The sequence below is a fragment of the Denticeps clupeoides genome, chromosome 6 (genome assembly GCF_900700375.1).
Source record: "Denticeps clupeoides chromosome 6, fDenClu1.1, whole genome shotgun sequence".
Taxonomy (NCBI): Eukaryota; Metazoa; Chordata; class Actinopteri; order Clupeiformes; family Denticipitidae; genus Denticeps; species Denticeps clupeoides.
Genome location: NC_041712.1, coordinates 8,141,906 through 8,159,209, shown reverse-complemented (window position 1 = coordinate 8,159,209; position 17,304 = coordinate 8,141,906). Strand labels below are relative to the sequence as shown.

The window sequence follows — 17,304 nt, the reverse complement described above, 5'->3', positions numbered from 1 at the left end:
GCTTATTACACGCTGTTTTTGAAACAAGCACAAGATCTTTTGTGACATGCTATGTGCTTATGTATGTTAATAAAAGGAGAAAAAAAAAACAATCCCAAACACGCTGTTCCATGGTGATGTTTTATTAAGCTCGTCCTTTCACTATTAAATGAAAAATATGACATGGAAGAACCTAGCCCTGTTCACTTTCGTTCCATCCCACAGTCCGAGAGTGAGTCTATATCACACATACAGACATGGATTCGGTAGCAGCAATGAGTCCATATGGCGTGGAACATCATCCATCATCATCATCATCTCAGCTCATAAGAGTGTTAAGTCTCTGCTCATCTGGGCCTGAAAAGGTCCTGGTTTTGTCCTCAGTGTTTCTCAGAGTCCCCCTGTAGAGGGCCTGCATGGACCTTCACGAGGTCCTCCACACCGGTGTCCCCACGTCCGGCATGCGCGGCTTCCATTAGAGCTTAACTGAACAACAAAGGAGTGACGAATAAAAGCCCAGATGAATAACAAGTCCTTCAGCTCAACATCAGGAAGGGCCGCGTTGAGGATGCGGCGGTGCATTGTTTCTCCCCAGCGCCGCCTGATCGTCATGAGCTATTATGGCCGTTGCTTGGAATGGATAGCTGCTGTTCAGCTTTATTCTATGTAAACAGATCCGGAGAGGTCGTCGGCTCTGTCTCTTAGCAACACGTATGCTGGCAGAGGGATGGTAGTTTGCACCTCGGTCTCATCGCTCTTACGTAGTCGTAGAGCAGGGAGAGAGAATAGAAAATACAGTAATAATAGAAACAGGCACCGAATGTGAAATGACAGCAACGCGCCGGATGGAACGAAATGCCGCACATTACTGGTATATTTGGGAAAATAAACGATCTACAGAATTTTAAAGCAAGATGCACATTTGATGTGTCGTCATCATTTTAACAAAAGTGTTCACAAACCTCACAGCCTCTACACTACTTTCATTTATGATTGTCTTTTTTTTTTTAATACTCTCTTTTCATTGTTAAAAAAATAGCGTTACAAAACATGTCGTTTAATTTAGCTTAAAGACTGTTTTTGTCAGATGAGGTTTGGCAATTGTACACAAAACTAGAATTATTAATGTTATTATTAGTCACTCTCACACTCTCCCTCTTGACACATAAATACTGGTACACACACACACACACACACACATATATATATGTGTGTGTGTGTGTGTGTACAGGTCAAAGTAATTGCAGTAAAAGTACATATATTATACTTAATCGTAGGCCCACAGTACACACACAATGTGTATTATACCTTGTAATACCAATTAATATACCCTATACCTGACCTAATACCTTAAAGAAAGCTCATGTCTTACTAAATACATGAACGCTTCTGAGTCTGTGCTTAAGAGCAAATTTTGGATGATTTATACTTGCAATTCATTAATTGGTCATCGCAGCAGCAGGAGGGAACTGGGTGTGTTATAAAGCACCACGGGCCTTTTGTGGTGTATGCACACTGTCCAATCCTTAAACTATCTAATGTCATTGACTCCATGTTCATATTTGCAGGGATCAAGTCACGTCAATGGAGAACAAACCCTTTCACACCGATAACACTTTCACTCTTTCCCACGCATGCATGAGCCTCGTGGTACTTCTGATAGATTCATTTGATTTTTTGATGGAGGGACGGTCCCTTTCTTCCAGAGTCTAACATCCACTACCGGAAATGGAATACATTGGGAATGAAAAATAGCTTCCACTTTGCCGAGCATTTTTTATGCTAATACTTCCCTAATTACTTAGCTAATTGCTTCTTGTCAAATACACTGGAAGCATCCTCATCACCCCCCAATGGAACAGCTCCGGGCAGACGCATGTTTGCAACATTCACATGCTAAGCGACGGTGCAACACAGCGGTTGGTTGTGAGGTAGCGGTGGTCACTTCAGGGCCCGGCAACAACACGGGACCACGCCGACACTAGTGCCGAAAAGGAAACCGAATCACTACACTACAGGAGGGATCAACAGCCGCACTGACTCACGAGGCCCTGGCCATCTGCGCTGGTCTTATCGAACGAGGAACAGAAGGCAAAGATCACTGTTTGCTCAAGAGAGAAAACAGCACGAAGGAATAAAAAAAAAAAAAAGTAGAAAATGAGCGACAGCAGAACGAGACGAAAAAGTTGCAGCGAATGTGACGAGTGGCGTTTCTGTAATGGAGGCGACTGTCGGTTGGAACGTTCCTTCACGAGCCTCTCAGCCTGAATCAAGCTCTTCTGAGGTTTTTCCACGTGAAAATATTGAAAAATATACATCACTCACGGTACCTGAGTGGAATGACCGCTTTATAAAAAGGGGAGTCGGGGACTTTCATCATTTTGGTGGCCGCTCCGCCTCAGCAGGATGGCTTGTGGCTCGTTAAACGGAGCGCGTGGCCCCTGCGGCGTAACGTACAACGATGCTCCGTTAACAAGGTAGACGGGCGTCGTACGTAAATGCTGATCTGTTTGCGCCTCCTCCGTGCGTCCCGTGGTGGCGAGGATGAAGACGGCTCCCGGCAGCCATGGCAACTCCGCGCTCGGATAATAACCGCATCAGGCGGGGGGGGCGAGAGAGGGGCTCTGCAGACATAAGTCCTCGCCGGGGAGCGTCCTGGTCCAGACGTGAGCTCACACGGCCGTGCTCCTGCCCAGCAGGGGGTAGGCGGTGGGCAGGCCGCACCCCTGCTCCAGGCCGCGGAGGCTGTGCAGGCCCAGGTCGGTGTGTGTCCTTCTCTCCCGGGGCATGGTGGCGATGGCCGCGGCCTGGGGTTCGGCGGGGAGGTTGTGGTGGTTGAGCTCCATGCTGGACAGAAGATGCCCCAGCGAGTCCCAGCGGCGGGCGGAGGGCAGGCGAATGAGAGAGGAGTAGCCGCGGCCGGGGAAGACGCTGACCGGCGCCGTCTTGCTGGTCTCCGGCTCCTGGTGCTCCCTCGAGCACCGCGCCGACGGCTTGGCGTACGTGGTTGCGACCCGGGGCTCGGCTGAGACCTCGCTGTAGGGGGGTGGGGGGTCCTCCATCAGAACGGCCTCCTCGTAGCAGGGGGGCTTCCCAAAGACATCGGGGTCTGAAAGAAGGTTCTGTGGTTTAGTCATGAAAGAACACCATGATGTCCAACATGCATTAATCTGCAAATAACATCTTGCACACGTTTAAAAATGCAACAACCGCTGTCTTCTCTTCTTAGTATGATATTTTCCTTCTCCAAAAATCATGACAGAAGACATGAGTCGGGCCACAGAATGAAATTGGTCTATCGTGGAAAAAGTTCCGGAAGTTCACGAGAAGTTAGAAGCAGCAATGATGGTTTCAGCAGGTAGTAATTATCCGCCAGTAGCTGGCTGCTCTACATTACACTACATTACATTACAGTGTATAATCTGTCTGGTCAGCTCCTGCTCAGGTTTCCATGGATATCATGCCCAGCGAGACCTTCCATCCAAACTGTCTGTACGCTGCCTGCTGCAGCAGCATGTTCACGTATAACAGACTGTTAACCTTTAACCTTTGTCCTCCAAGGAGCTATGTGTAAGACCAAAAAAACACATTATTTAAAAAAAATGCTGATATATTTCCTGGAGTTCGCGTGCTAACCAGGTAACAGCAGTCTGCTCGCTCTTGTAATACCACTGTGTGCCTCAAGAGGCGACCAGCGGCGTCCAGCGATTCCCTACTCCTGTTTTCCCTCCTATAAAGGGGGACCTGCCGTGTTCCGGGTTCGATCTTGATGTCTAGCACTGTCACTGTGTGTGTGTGTGTGTGATATGAGCGAGTCGGAGTTTGTGTGTGTGTATGGTCCAGGGTCACAACTTTTTAGGTATGGTTGTGTGTGCTGTGGTGTGGAGTGTCCCACGTGTGAGTGATCCTTTCCTTTCCACGTTTCCACTTCCTTTTCCCCAAGGTAGAGTCATACTGGTGATTCTAAAATCCTGGTTTGAAACTGAATTGTGGCCAAGTTCGAATCCCTACATTTACACTTCCATTTACAGCATTTACCAGACGCCCTTATCAGAGCGACTTACAGTCAGTAGTTACAGGGACAGTCCCCCCCCTGGAGCAACTCAGGGTTAAGTGTCTTGCTCAGGGACACAATGGTAGTAAGTGGGGTTTGAACCTGGGTCTTCTGGTTTATAGGCGAGTGTGTTATCCACTAGGCTACCCCGTGATAAGCAAGAGGACCAAAGACAATTGCAATGAAAGCAGAGAGCAGATCTGGTTGCATTTTAATTTAGTTGTAGTGCACAATTCAGTCTGAAATTGAGCCCTAACACATGTTGAGCCTTCCTTTATTAACCAAGAGGAAAATGACCTCTGTCCCACTTTTAAAAAGAGACTGAGAGCAGATGCAAATTTCAACTATGAACTATGTCCGAAGTTCTAAAGACAAACACCTTATAGATGTGACTGAAAAAGTCTTTATGCAAAGACGCAGACACGAACTGCCATTTTGTTCAGTCAATAACAGGGAGATTGTGCTGCACGTAGGATGAAAGGAGTGTTTCATCTGATCCATGGGAGCTTTATATCTGCTGCCAGCACTGCCACTCGCCTCCAGCAAGACACACAGGGTGCTGCAGTCATGGCGCCATGGCGCCTGGATGGTGGTAAGTGGCAGAAGATGAACTGGACACAAGGGCAGGCAGGGGTGGTGCCATGGCCCTGAGGAGAGGATTACCCTCCTCGCCCATTAAGGAGAGCCCCAGTGGAACAGGCATCACGTGAGAGTATTTTTAAGAGAGAAACTAGTACAGAGAGGGAATAAAAAATTGAAACAAAAAGGCGCTCTGTGGCTTTTCTAGTCAAAGTTCCTGCCTTCTAATGCCGATATGTAACTATTACGAACCCATTTGTATGCATGAACGGCACATGAGAACTACATGGATACAGCCACATAAATGTTGGTCTTACGTGAAGTGATTGTCACATGTGATACACAGCAGCACAGCACACAGTGAAATTTGTCCTCTGTATTTAACCCATCACCCTGAGTGAGCAGTGGGCGGCCATGACAGGCGCCCGGGGAGCAGTGTGTGGGGACGGTGCTTTGCTCAGTGACACCTCAGTGGCACCTTGGCGGATCGGGATTCGAACCGACAACCTTCTGATTACGGGGCCACTTCCTTAACCGCTAGGCCACCACCACCCATAGGAAAGTAAGGTGCAAGAGAGCTGTCAATACCAGTGATGGAATAATGGCGTTACTGGTCATATTTCATCAGACCAGCCACATGAGCAGTTTTTTACTTTCTTTGGAGGGGCGAGGCAACCACATAAGTGATAACGATTGGCTATGGTTGTGTTAAACTTCAGAGGCAGAGGTGGGTGGGTGTTGTTTCCAAGAAACGAAAAAATACACACGCAGGAGAGACGTGAGACGAGTTCAAAAGTAGCGTTTTTTTCAGCTCATAATCAGACATGACTTTTCCCTTGGAATTAATGCCAAGAATGTATGAATTTATGTGTTAAATGTGTTTATCCTCGTCAGTAACCAGCAATTTAAAGCTGACGAAGCTGCTCTCATCGTCTCACGCTTGACCAAAACTAGTGGCCAAGAACGTGGAAGATGATAGCAGCACAAACCCAGGTGGAGCGGAGGGGACATTTACATTTACATTTACAGCATTTATCAGACGCCCTTATCCAGAGCGACTTGCAATCAGTAGTTACAGGGACAGTCCCCCGGAGCAATTTTAGGGTTAAGTGTCTTGCTCAGGGACACAATTGTAGTAAGTGGGATTCGAACCCAGGTCTTCTGGTTCATAGGCAAGTGTGCTACCCACTAGGCTACTACCACCCTGACAGAGTCACGCCCCCCGACGCCCCCGACCCCCCGGTAACTAGTAACTTATATAATGCTGTAGGTCTGTTACTCGATTACTTTTTGAAAGAAGTGACTGGTAAATATAACTAATCACTTCTTTTTAAGTAATTCCACAAACACTAAAAGAGCTGGGCGGCCACTACATGGCATGCCCTTATTGTTCAGTGTGAAAACAATGTTTGGTTAAAAACCCTAAAAATAATGTTGCATTTTAAAATACTTTTTCCCCCAATTAGGTGAATGTATAAATTGTAACAGAAAACTCCACACCAGCTGCTCAACAGCTGACCTTGGTGTGACCCTGAATCATGCCGCTGAGACCACAGGTGGCACCTATCGGTCATCCCAGGCTACTGTGGTCCCGGGGAAGGTGACAGATGGTTCGCAGCAGTAGCTCCCTCCGTCCTCGTGGATCCTATAGATTTCCACGCGTAGATGAGGGCCAACCATGCCTTTTGCCACATCTGACGTTGCCTTGGAAACGCTTGTCGTTAATCAGTGCAAAAAAAAAAAAAAATGGCCGAATTAACACGGATCGGTGGACACGGATGCTAGTGCCCTCCCTGACGCGAGCGATTGATCATACAGAGGGGAGGGGAGAATTTAGAAAGAACTGGCAACACGGTTTGCCTGGTCTCCATTTAGAGGACGCTGGAAAAAAGTGCCACCCGACGGTAATGTCACTTTCGGCTTCGTTAAAATTCAATGCAGCGTTTATGAAGAACCGGCACCAGCTGGAACGTAGAATGTAGAACCTCCTAATAGATCAGACGTTCCCTCCTCCTTCACTCCGGCCATTCGGTCATCAAAGCTTTGTCTGGCCGTGCCCGGGGCCCTCCGTCTCTGGCAGTTTGCCCCTGCTCTCCAGGCACGGATTTCACCTCCTCCTCCTCCTCCCCTCCTTCATCCTCTCCCGCTCTTCCTCTCGCTGCCTTCCCGCCCACGGCCCACCCACGCTAATCGCTGCGCCTGTGTCATGCGCGGCTTTTTACGCGCAGCCTCCGTTCTGAATGGCCGCTCCGGATCCCGAGTGGCCCTGGAATACTACACGACTATTAAGGTTCTTCAGAGATGCCATTTGTGAGGGGAAAAAAAAAGCGGGAGGAGCGAGTTGCGTAACGGCTCACCTGCTCCCTACACACACACACACACACACACACACACACACACACACGACGTGGGTGATTCAGCGGCAGCAGGCCACTCCTGCTATATATCCGGCCGGCGGAGACGGAATGTCTTCATGGAGAAGGAATTCAATCGAATTCGGCCAGCTCCTGTTCATTTTGCGTGACCTTGCAACCTTGTCCAGTTACCGTCCGCTTCCCACAACCAGCCCCGCTCCTCCCTTCATTTTTAATTCCACGAGAGATTAAAACCGTAATCTAAACGTTTACTACCTGTCCTCTCACCAACTGGGTGTGGTCAACCGGATTCTAACCCCACATTGTTATAATATGACATTTACAGCATTTACCAGACGCCCTTATCCAGAGCGACTTACAATCAGTAGTGACAGGGACAGTCCCCCCTGGAGCAACTTAGGGTTAAGTGTCTTGCTCAGGGACACAATGGTAGTAAGTGGGGTTTGAACCTGGGTCTTCTGGGTCACAGGCGAGTGTGTTACCCGCTAGGCCACTACCACCCACATGTGCATCATGGTACAGTGTGAGTGCGGCGCTGGTACCTTGCGGGTCGGCCCAGCCACCCTGGGGCGCGGCGCGCGGCGCGGGGGCGTCCTGCGGGGAGAACTGCGGGGCGTCCCGGGCCGGGGGCAGGGGCAGGGAGAGCTGGAGCGGTGGCGGGGGGGGGTACCCGTCCAGGGGCTCCATCTCCAGCGCCCGCATGCACTGCTCCCGCAGGCGCTCCTCGCGCCGCCGCTTCAGCTTGCGCTGCAGGAAGCTGCAGAAGCAGCACAGCATGACGACGAGCGCCCACACCAGCCAGAACCCCGCGAAGCACGCCAGGAAGGTGTAGGTGCCCTGCGACATCACCATAGTCGCCAGGACCGGCCTCCCGCGCCGCTGTTCCTCTCGGCTTGTCGGACTCGTCCCCAGGAGACGCGCGTGGCGAGGGGCCGGACCTCAGAGACGTTTCTGGCGGCTACATAATCCAGCCGGGGACGCGGGGTCCACCGGGCGGAGCGGAGGGGCAGGTGAACTCCGGACCACAGCTGGCGCCACAAGGGCACGCCAACGCCTGCTGCGGCGGGGACCCACGTCCCTCAGATCTCGGGAGGACACCAGCCGTCACGCTGCGGAGCAAAAGGCGAAGAATGAGCAAGGGGGACCATTATGAATTATGAACTTACCATATTTTCAAAACACGGAGGCCGCGATAAGCGCGACGCGGCCGGCGCCTGCCCCGTAATTCATCTCAGCTGTTCAAGCACGATGGCGATGGCGACCTCGGGGGGTCGGTTTCAATTTCACACATCACGAGGGACGGAGGGGGTGTCACCGAGCACGCTTCACGTCGTGTCAAAAAGGCCCTCCAACTCCAGGCCAGGATTTGTACTGCGGCGAATGACTGACAGGTGAGTGACAGACCTCGGGCCCTCAAACGACGGGTCCCTTTCATAACCGCCTCCCCTCCATCCCAATCAAGTGCGGCGTCCCCGGTCAGGAGCAGGTTGCCTTACGCAACCAGTCGGGCGTCTGAGCTCATTCCTACCCAGGACGCCTCCGGGGAAGCCATGCGGCCGCCAACGTACAGTCACAACATAATCTGTGACCTCCGATAAAAAGACCCCCCAAAATGTTGGGCTCAGCAGATTCTTTTCTTCCACGTCGTGTCGCTTTCTCGGCCTCGACTATAAATCCAACAGCCGGCAGAACACGGGACTTCTACAGCTTCATTGTGGACCACGGGGACGATGGGGTCGGACCTTCACCACCCGGCGACTGCGGGGACACAGGGGTCGGACCTTCACTCACAGGGGACGCAGGGGTTGGACCTTCACCGGCCGGGGACACAGGGGTCGGACCTTCACCGCCCGGGGACACAGGGGTCGGACCTTCACTCACAGGGGACACAGGGGTTGGACCTTCACCGCCCAGGGACACAGGGGTCGAACCTTCACCGCCCGGGGACACAGGGGTCGGACCTTCACCGCCCGGGGACACAGGGGTTGGACCTTCACCGCCCGGGGACACAGGGGTCGGACCTTCACTCACAGGGGACACAGGGGTTGGACCTTCACCGCCCAGGGACACAGGGGTCAGAAGTTCACTGACCGGGGATGCAGGGGTCCGACCTTCACCGCCCGGGGACGCCGGGGTCCAACCTTCGCCGCCCAGGGACGCAGGGGTCCAACCTTCACCGCCCGGGGACGAAGTGGTCCGACCTTCACCGTCCTCATCTTCATCTTCCTCCCGGCTCTGTTTACAGCCTGACTGGAGCCGTCGCCACTTTCCACTTTGGTGGAGGGAAACTGTGACTTCGCTAAATCTCTGTCCCCCTCCCACCACCGTTACATCACTGCTGAGGCTGTGTATGCGGGACCCGGACTGTCCACATCCACGTTTCAGAGGTGAATATCGTCACGTGCCTGCTGGATATTTCAACACAGTGATGATAACGGAGCATATGAGAGGTCACGTGGTCCCCTGCTCACCTCGGAGGAAAAAACAAGGACGCACCTGTAGGACACAGACGGCGTCCGCCCCGCGCCCTCGTTCATTTAGACGAACGCGTGGACCGCGCAGATCGATGTATCGAACGCGTAACGATCACGGGGACCTGATGTCGTTATGTTAAAAAGCCCACTCACCTTCGGAGCGCCGACGCGACGTCCCATGTGGCTCGGGATGGAAGCAGCAGCCCGGGGGTTTCGTCCGCTTTTTTATTTTTAATTTTTAATTTGTATTTTTATTTTAAACGCCTCCCATCGTCGGGATTCGCAGCCCTGCCGTCTGCGCGGCGGAGACTCACCTCGCCGTCCAGCCCCACGCGTCCAGTCACGTGGAGCAGAGACGCTCCTCCTCGCAGCATCCTGCCCGGTCTTCCCAACTTTGATCAAACAAACACACATATACAAGTTCTTTTACAAAATGATCATTGTTATTATTAATAATTATTATTTATGGGTCCCATAATAATGCATCTTTTCCCGCTGGGAGGCGCTGCCATCTCAACTCCAGTATTTGATTGAAGGAGCTAATTGAGAAAACTAATATATTTTTGTTGTTGTTAATCCCATGCTTCGTGGTGGTTTGTGGGTAATTGGAATGTCACAATGGAAACAATCGTTATTGTCATCTTGCAGTTGGAATGGTCACCTTGTTTGTTTCAATCCCAATTTCTAATTCCCAGTCGCCACTGTGGAATAAGATTCCCTCGTCCCTCATCTGTCTACGTATTCTCTGTGCTCGCGAACTTCAGACTCGGCTGAGTGTCTTTTCAGCTGTTTTGGCCTGCGTCCCTGTTTTATGCTTCTGTTTTTGTGCATCAAACGTTCGCCCTCTTTGTGCCAATATGAAACGAGGAGCTGCATCGTATTCATACATGACGTAGTGTGACTGGTTTCCGCTCGCGTGAGACGAATGTTTCCTGCGTCTCGTGTTAGGCAGCAGCGGGCCATTCAGCGCATGAGCTGCGGTAAGCCGCTGCACGCCCGGCGATGCTGCTGGCTCCAGATCAGTGTTCGAGGGCTAGAAGGACCTCAGAATGCAACCAGTACTTGTGGAGCAGATGTTCTCTCTCACACAGAGTGGCTCTTCCTGTGGCTTGCACAGAAACGGCTCACTTGGAGTCTTTTTTGATCCCTTCCGCTCTTGCCATTGAGTCATTCAGTGGAGTCTGTGGAGAATAACACTAGATCTCTTGTATCCCCCCCTGGCTTTAAACTCACAAACATGCACTAGCATCCAACTAATATTAAAAGTCAGTGTGGGCGTCCACCCGTGGTCTCTAGAGACAGACTTGAAGAGTGTGTCAGTGAATTTTACACCTTCCAGGCTGGGGGGGGTGATTCAGGTTGGTGGTGGAATTCTTCACCCATGGGGTGCCAGTAATTGAGTGTTTGAATGATGAAGTCCTGAGCAGTTGAGATGAGTGGCCAATTAAAGGAATAAACCAGAGAACCTCAAGGTAACAACACATTTATAAACCCACAAATATTATATATTTTTGGGAGGGGTTCCCCTTGTTACCCCTGTTGCCAGTACAATTGAAACCACGGGGTATGGGTTTGCGAAAACCTGCTGAAGAATTGAAAGATGGACTTTCCTGTGCTCTTTCCCAAATACAGGAATACACAAAACCAAAAGATATCTGAGTCAATAGCAATGAGTGGTGCATTCGTATTAGTTGTAATGTAATTTTCCATTTTACATGCTGCAGTGTAACAGGGAGAAAGACTGCGGCACGGCTCACTCTGTCTCCTCTGCTGAAGGATTTTTCTTCGGTAGGCAGCTGAAAGCCAGCAACCTTGAGTTATTGTCAGAAGCAGCCTTTTATGTCTAAAGCAGCGAAAGCCCGAAACATCTCATTCCAGCGTGCATCTCCAGAGCTACCACTGAGGGTGCATATATATTATTTAGACTCAACCTCTCCTCCCTCTTGGATTTGCTTGGAAAAGATCAAATGGAGTTGTGTGACTCAGGAGAGTGTGATAGCTACCGCAGTCGTAGAGAGCGCTCAGTGGGCTGTAGGCGGTGGTCAACTCCGAAAAAAAGGCACAATAGCAGAAAGAGCTCAGGTTGGCTGTGCTGAACGACTATAGCACGGTGGTTAGTGACCTCCAAGGTTCGAATCTTGGCTCGGACCTTGCGTGTGCGGACTTTGAATACATTTGCATTTATGGCATTTAACAGGGTCCCCTTATCCAGAGCGACTTACAATCAGTAGTTACAGGGACAGTCCCCCTGGAGACACTCAGGGATAAGGGGATGTTGCAGAGGTAATGCTACAGAGATGATGTTACAGAGGTGATGCTACAGAGGTGATGCTACAGAGGTGATGTTGCAGAGGTGATGTTGCAGAGGTGATGTTACAGAGGTGATGTTACAGAGGTGATGTTGCAGATGTGATGCTACAGAGGTGATGTTACAGAGGTGATGTTGCAGAGGTGATGTTGCAGATGTGATGCTACAGAGGTGATGTTGCAGAGGTGATGTTGCAGATGTGATGCTACAGAGGTGATGTTACAGAGGTGATGTTGCAGAGGTGATGTTACAGAGGTGATGTTGCAGATGTGATGCTACAGAGGTGATGTTGCAGAGGTGATGTTACAGAGGTGATGTTACAGAGGTGATGCTACAGAGGTGATGTTGCAGAGGTGATGTTGCAGAGGTGATGTTACAGAGGTGATGCTACAGAGGTGATGTTGCAGAGGTGATGTTACAGAGATGATGTTGCAGATGTGATGCCACAGAGGTGATTTTGCAGAGGTGATGTTACAGAGGTGATGTTGCAGAGGTGATGTTACAGAGGTGATGTTGCAGATGTGATGCTACAGAGGTGATGTTGCAGAGGTGATGTTACAGAGGTGATGCTACAGAGGTGATGTTGCAGAGATGATGTTGCAGAGGTGATGTTGCAGAGGTGATGTTACAGAGGTGATGTTACAGAGGTGATGTTACAGAGGTGATGTTACAGAGGTGATGTTGCAGAGGTGATGTTGCAGAGGTGATGTTACAGAGGTGATGTTACAGAGGTGATGTTACAGAGGTGATGTTGCAGAGGTTGTTGTTGACCGATGGCTGTTTCCCTCGCTGCTTCCTTCCCAAGTGTGTATAGGAACAGTGGCCATCAGGTGCCAACAGCTGCTAACTGTTATTGCCGGAATTCCAGTTGGCATGTCAATGGAGAAAACATGAAATACGCTCTCACAACAACAAGCAAATGAGCCCCATGGAACTGGAAACATGGAGCTGAGCCACTCTCTATGCCGAGGTAAATAAACAAGTTAAACCGTTGCCTTTATTTTGCCCCTCCCACTGCCACCATTATGACTGGCATTAAGATAGTGTAGGGCAGGCCTGTTTAACTAATTCACAAAGGATGCAGTTTTATTTATCACTGTCAACCGCTGTTAATAATGCAAAAAACACAGCAGATGAGGAGAATATTAATATTAACACAGCAGCTGTGAAAAGAAGAATAATCTCAGAGACTCCAGACCCTGAAAGCTCCACTGCAGCACTTTATGAAATTCTCTTGAAGGCGTTGTTTGATGTCATCCATATCTTAAAAAAAAACATCTCATTGTACCATATGGCCTGTACACAGACCTGTGTTTATCACCCTGTCATATGCATCTGTTGTGTAGTTGCGTAAATTTGTAGATGATGTAAAGAATGGAAAATATAACAGCATGACTCAAATAAAAAAAATGTAATAAATAAAAACAAACAGTGTCTATAAAAATCCCCCCCGCTCCACGGCGTCACGAGGCATGACACATTCTCTGGGTGAACGCGGCAGCTCTCACTCAGGCGTGATTTGTGTGCGGTGGGAGTGCCCCACTGCAGCCTTGTGCGGCGCCGCGGTGGGCGGTGCCACCGTTTCACCCCTCTGTCAGAAGCCGGTGAACATGCACAACTGCTGGCTTTCTGCCCGCTAAATTGCTTCTTTCCAAAGAAACTGCCAGAATAAACATCTGTCACTGCGCTTTTGTGCCTCCGATAGGAAGCAGCGGAAGATCCCAGTGAAGTTCGGAAGAGTCTGTGCCCCCTGGCAGAACATGCCGACAATCTTCATTCATTTTGTTTCATGCGGCCCCCATATCAGACATCCGCACACGGTCCTATTTTATCAAACTAAAACCATCAGGCTTTATTGAACAGATCATCAACCTGAATTGTCCTGGCCTGACTTTGCTGGGTGCTCTGGTTCCGTATTCCGGTCCGGAGTTGAATGTGTGTGTGCACCTGGTGTTGAGTGTATAAATGCATCCGCATTGTGTCTAGTCCTCGTCGGGTCATTGTATTCTGCCTTGTCCTATGTGTGATGGTGTAAGTAAAATCCTTGTATCATTTTATCCTGCCATGTCCTGCTTTCATGACAGGAATTCATTTGAAGCTTATTGCAGGTTGAATCAAGATTTAAGAGATTCAAGAGAGGTTTACTGTCAATACAACAGTATATACAGTATAGAGGGTCTTTGTATAGAAACTACACACACACACACAGAACCTATACACTCGTAGGTAACGGTGCAGTGTGGACGAGCGATTCATCTTCGGAAATACGTTTTAATTATTTCAGCCTAATGGAACTATATTCAAACAGCAGACGTGCAAACAATATTGAAAATTATTAACCACACATTGCCCGTGTACATTGATATATAATTAAGGAACTTGTACTGATCATTATGACTTCCTAAACCTCATATTGAGTCACAATTCCTGATTGTTGTCATTGTGAAACTCAGCACAGCACACACTGCACACAATGAAATGTGTGGTAGTATCCTATGGGTAACACACTCGCCTATGAACCAGAAGACCCAGGTTCAAACCGCACTTACTACCATTGTGTCCCTGAGCAAGACACTTATTCCTAAGTCGCTCCAGGGGGGGACTGTCCCTGTAACTACTGATTGTAAGTCGCTCTGGATAAGGCCGTCTGGTAAATGCTGTAAATGTAAATGTGTGGCACCTCGGCGGGTCGGGAATCGAACCAACAACCTTCTGATCATGGGTCTGCTTCCTTACTCGCTAGGCCACCACTGCCCCTATAAACACCACAATTCGTGGTAAGTTATGTGGCTTCACATTTGCAAGGTTGTGCAAGTTGGAATGTGTGTGTGTGCTCTGCCCGTGTGGGTTTAAACTGTACCAACTGTACCAACTTCGTACTCGTCCTGGCTCCCGTCTCTGTGCTCTACATATGCCAGCGTACCACGTTTTAAAAACAAGTGGGTGTCTGGTGAAGAACATGTGCTTGGTAGTAATGAAGAATAATCAGAGGAATCAGGAGGTGCAACATTGTCGCTCGGATCCTTCATACATTATAATTGTGCAAATAAAAAAAGTCCGCTGTGTGCGTATGTGTAGGAGGGTGTGGGCGGTGTGAAAGCTACCTGAAAACATTCTGATGGGTTTGTGCTCATTTAAAACGATCATTAGAGCAGAACAGAACATACAGTCGCCTGTAACAGTCGTTTTAGATGAGAGCGGCTACGGAGCACCAGTAATGCTCGTAATGATATGCACTACTCTTCTGGAGGATAAAAACACGAGAAACTGCTCAAACGTAACAAATGTGTGTCTGAAAGTGGGAATCGCCACAAAATATAATTCAGTGCCACAAACATGGTGACCATTGTTTCAGGCACTACCCATTGCTTAAAAGGTACGTTTAATAGAGAAAACGATACCTGAACTCGCTCCAGGTCACGTCCGAGGACAACGAGACCAGGATGTGTCCAGATTTTTGTCCAGATGTTCTAGCCGCAGACTTACTTATGGTTATTTTCCTCACTGTACTTTCGGTTTTGGCCTTTTACGTAATAGGGTTTGGTTGGACAGGTTTGAACATCAGACATGGACCACCCAGCACTGATGTACGTTGCTCTGGAGAAGTTACACGGCATGTAACTGTCATTACTTCCCAGTAAACCCACTGCCATGCAATATACCCTAAATTAATTATAGTTGTATTAAAACTATGAAAGTTCTGGAAAGTGAAGTCGTGTGATATGCACACTGCAGCCAGAAGACGCAGGAACTTGAGCGCTGTCCTCATTTCGTCTGCCACCATGCGACAGTGACATCAGACCTGTTGTCCTTCTGATGTGTGACCGAGTGGCCGTGGATCACCAGCCTACTCCACGACTCGCCTCTCTGCTCAACGAGCCCATTCACCGGCAGCGCGAGTGAAACCGTGAACGTCACATGACCAGAAGGCCATTGAAGGAACTGTGGCAAAAACGGGGCTATTGTCACTCCGTGACGTCATGCAGCGGCGTGATGAAGGGGACGTCTGACCGGACTGAGTCACCGCGTGCGCGCGCCTCGCCGTGATTCAGCGCCGGGGTTGCCAGATTCAAAAAGGCAACAAAACTTCTTTCATATGGAAACAGCGGGTGTAATGACTGTTAGATTATTAGATTTAATCATCTGAGTTATTCTATCGTGAATCATGTAACATTTAAAGCAGTAAAAAAAACTGCCACGCCCCTTTCTACCATGTGAAAACCGGAGGCTCTGCTGGACCAGAATTGAATGACGGACAAGAGGCCCCCGGACCCTCGTTGGGACACTGAGCTCTTTTACAAATCTGCCATTCAGGGATGATGTGGGAAGCTGTTGAATGTAATAGCAGGTTACAGAACCCTGGAGGGCTTCTTCTTCCTTCACACGGCTCCTGTTCTGGGTCACCACAGCAGATCCTGCCTGTCCATGGGCCCGGGCTTGGAACCTGAACCAAGAAAGCATAACCAGCCTGTGGAGAACAACTGGGAGCCACTGGTTTCGAATGTGAACTAACTTTAATTGTAAGAGAGTGTTAAATGCAGGGTCGAGCTAAGCGATGGTTCCAGGGGATCATGAACTATGATTAAAATGGCCAAAAATCATCAAAACAAAAGTGATGGCATAACACCATTATCCGGTGTTACCTTTTATAACCAGTATAAGATGTTTATGAATAGCTGAAATTACCTACTTTTAAGAAGCACAGTGGTTTTAAAGTACCAATTTCAAAGTAATAAACTGATTTCCAGCCCCACCAAACACTGAGACATGGAGCACTCAGTATATAGATACACACACACACACAAAACTATAAGATGGACACATGTGAAGATTATCTACTGGGCTTTTGTTCACCCAACCTGGCAACCCCAGAGGGTGACCAAGGGAACTGGGTGGGCGGGAGCTTCTGTCCTGCTGTCCATCTCCACACAACAGCCCCTGTCCTTGGTGGGGTCCACTGCTGGAAGAAAAGGGGAGAAGGGGGACCAGAACACAGAGCTGTTGTCTGGGAGCCTGTGGACGCTTCCCTCAGGCGCCACGGAGACTCCAGTCTCACTCTCTCCATCTTCTTCCACTGTTAAAAATCCGGAGGAGTCTATTTGCAGCCATTATTTATTTCTTTTAGATCAGTCTTAAAAAGCGTTGCCAGGCAACGCGAGGAGAGAGGTGTGAGCAGGCAGGAGACAGGGACAGTTGGGAGAGACACTTCACGATAACGATATTTATCACGATACACCAGTTACACAAAAAAAAAATTCTATTGTAGCAACATGATAAAGTTATATCAGAGAAATCAAAGAGCATTGAGGTGCACTCAATACCTCAATATTAATATCATGTTCTTCTCTAGGGGCTCTAAAAGCAGTGGATCTCAAACTTTTCATTTAAGCCAACAGAATATAAGAATCCCAGTGGGTAACACATATACCAGAAGACCACAAAATCTCAGGTTCAAACCCCACCATTGTGTCCCTTAACAAGACAGGGGATTGTCCCTGTAACTACTGATCGATCTGGATAAGGGTATCTGATCAG

At 49.1% G+C, this 17,304-nt stretch overlaps 1 protein-coding gene across 1 annotated transcript; it reads right to left on the bottom strand.

Moving 5' to 3' along the window:
• Nucleotides 1-106: 106 nt before the first annotated feature.
• Nucleotides 107-15,244, bottom strand: prr7 (proline rich 7 (synaptic)). The gene is made up of 4 exons (XM_028982481.1): nt 15,171-15,244; nt 9,615-9,853; nt 7,530-8,096; nt 107-3,088 (listed from the first exon to the last, which is right to left on the bottom strand). The coding sequence occupies exons 3-4, from the start codon at nt 7,837-7,839 to the stop codon at nt 2,652-2,654; spliced, it is 747 nt and encodes a 248-aa protein (XP_028838314.1). The 5' UTR covers nt 7,840-8,096; nt 9,615-9,853; nt 15,171-15,244; the 3' UTR covers nt 107-2,651.
• Between the last annotated feature and the right edge of the window lie 2,060 nt (nt 15,245-17,304).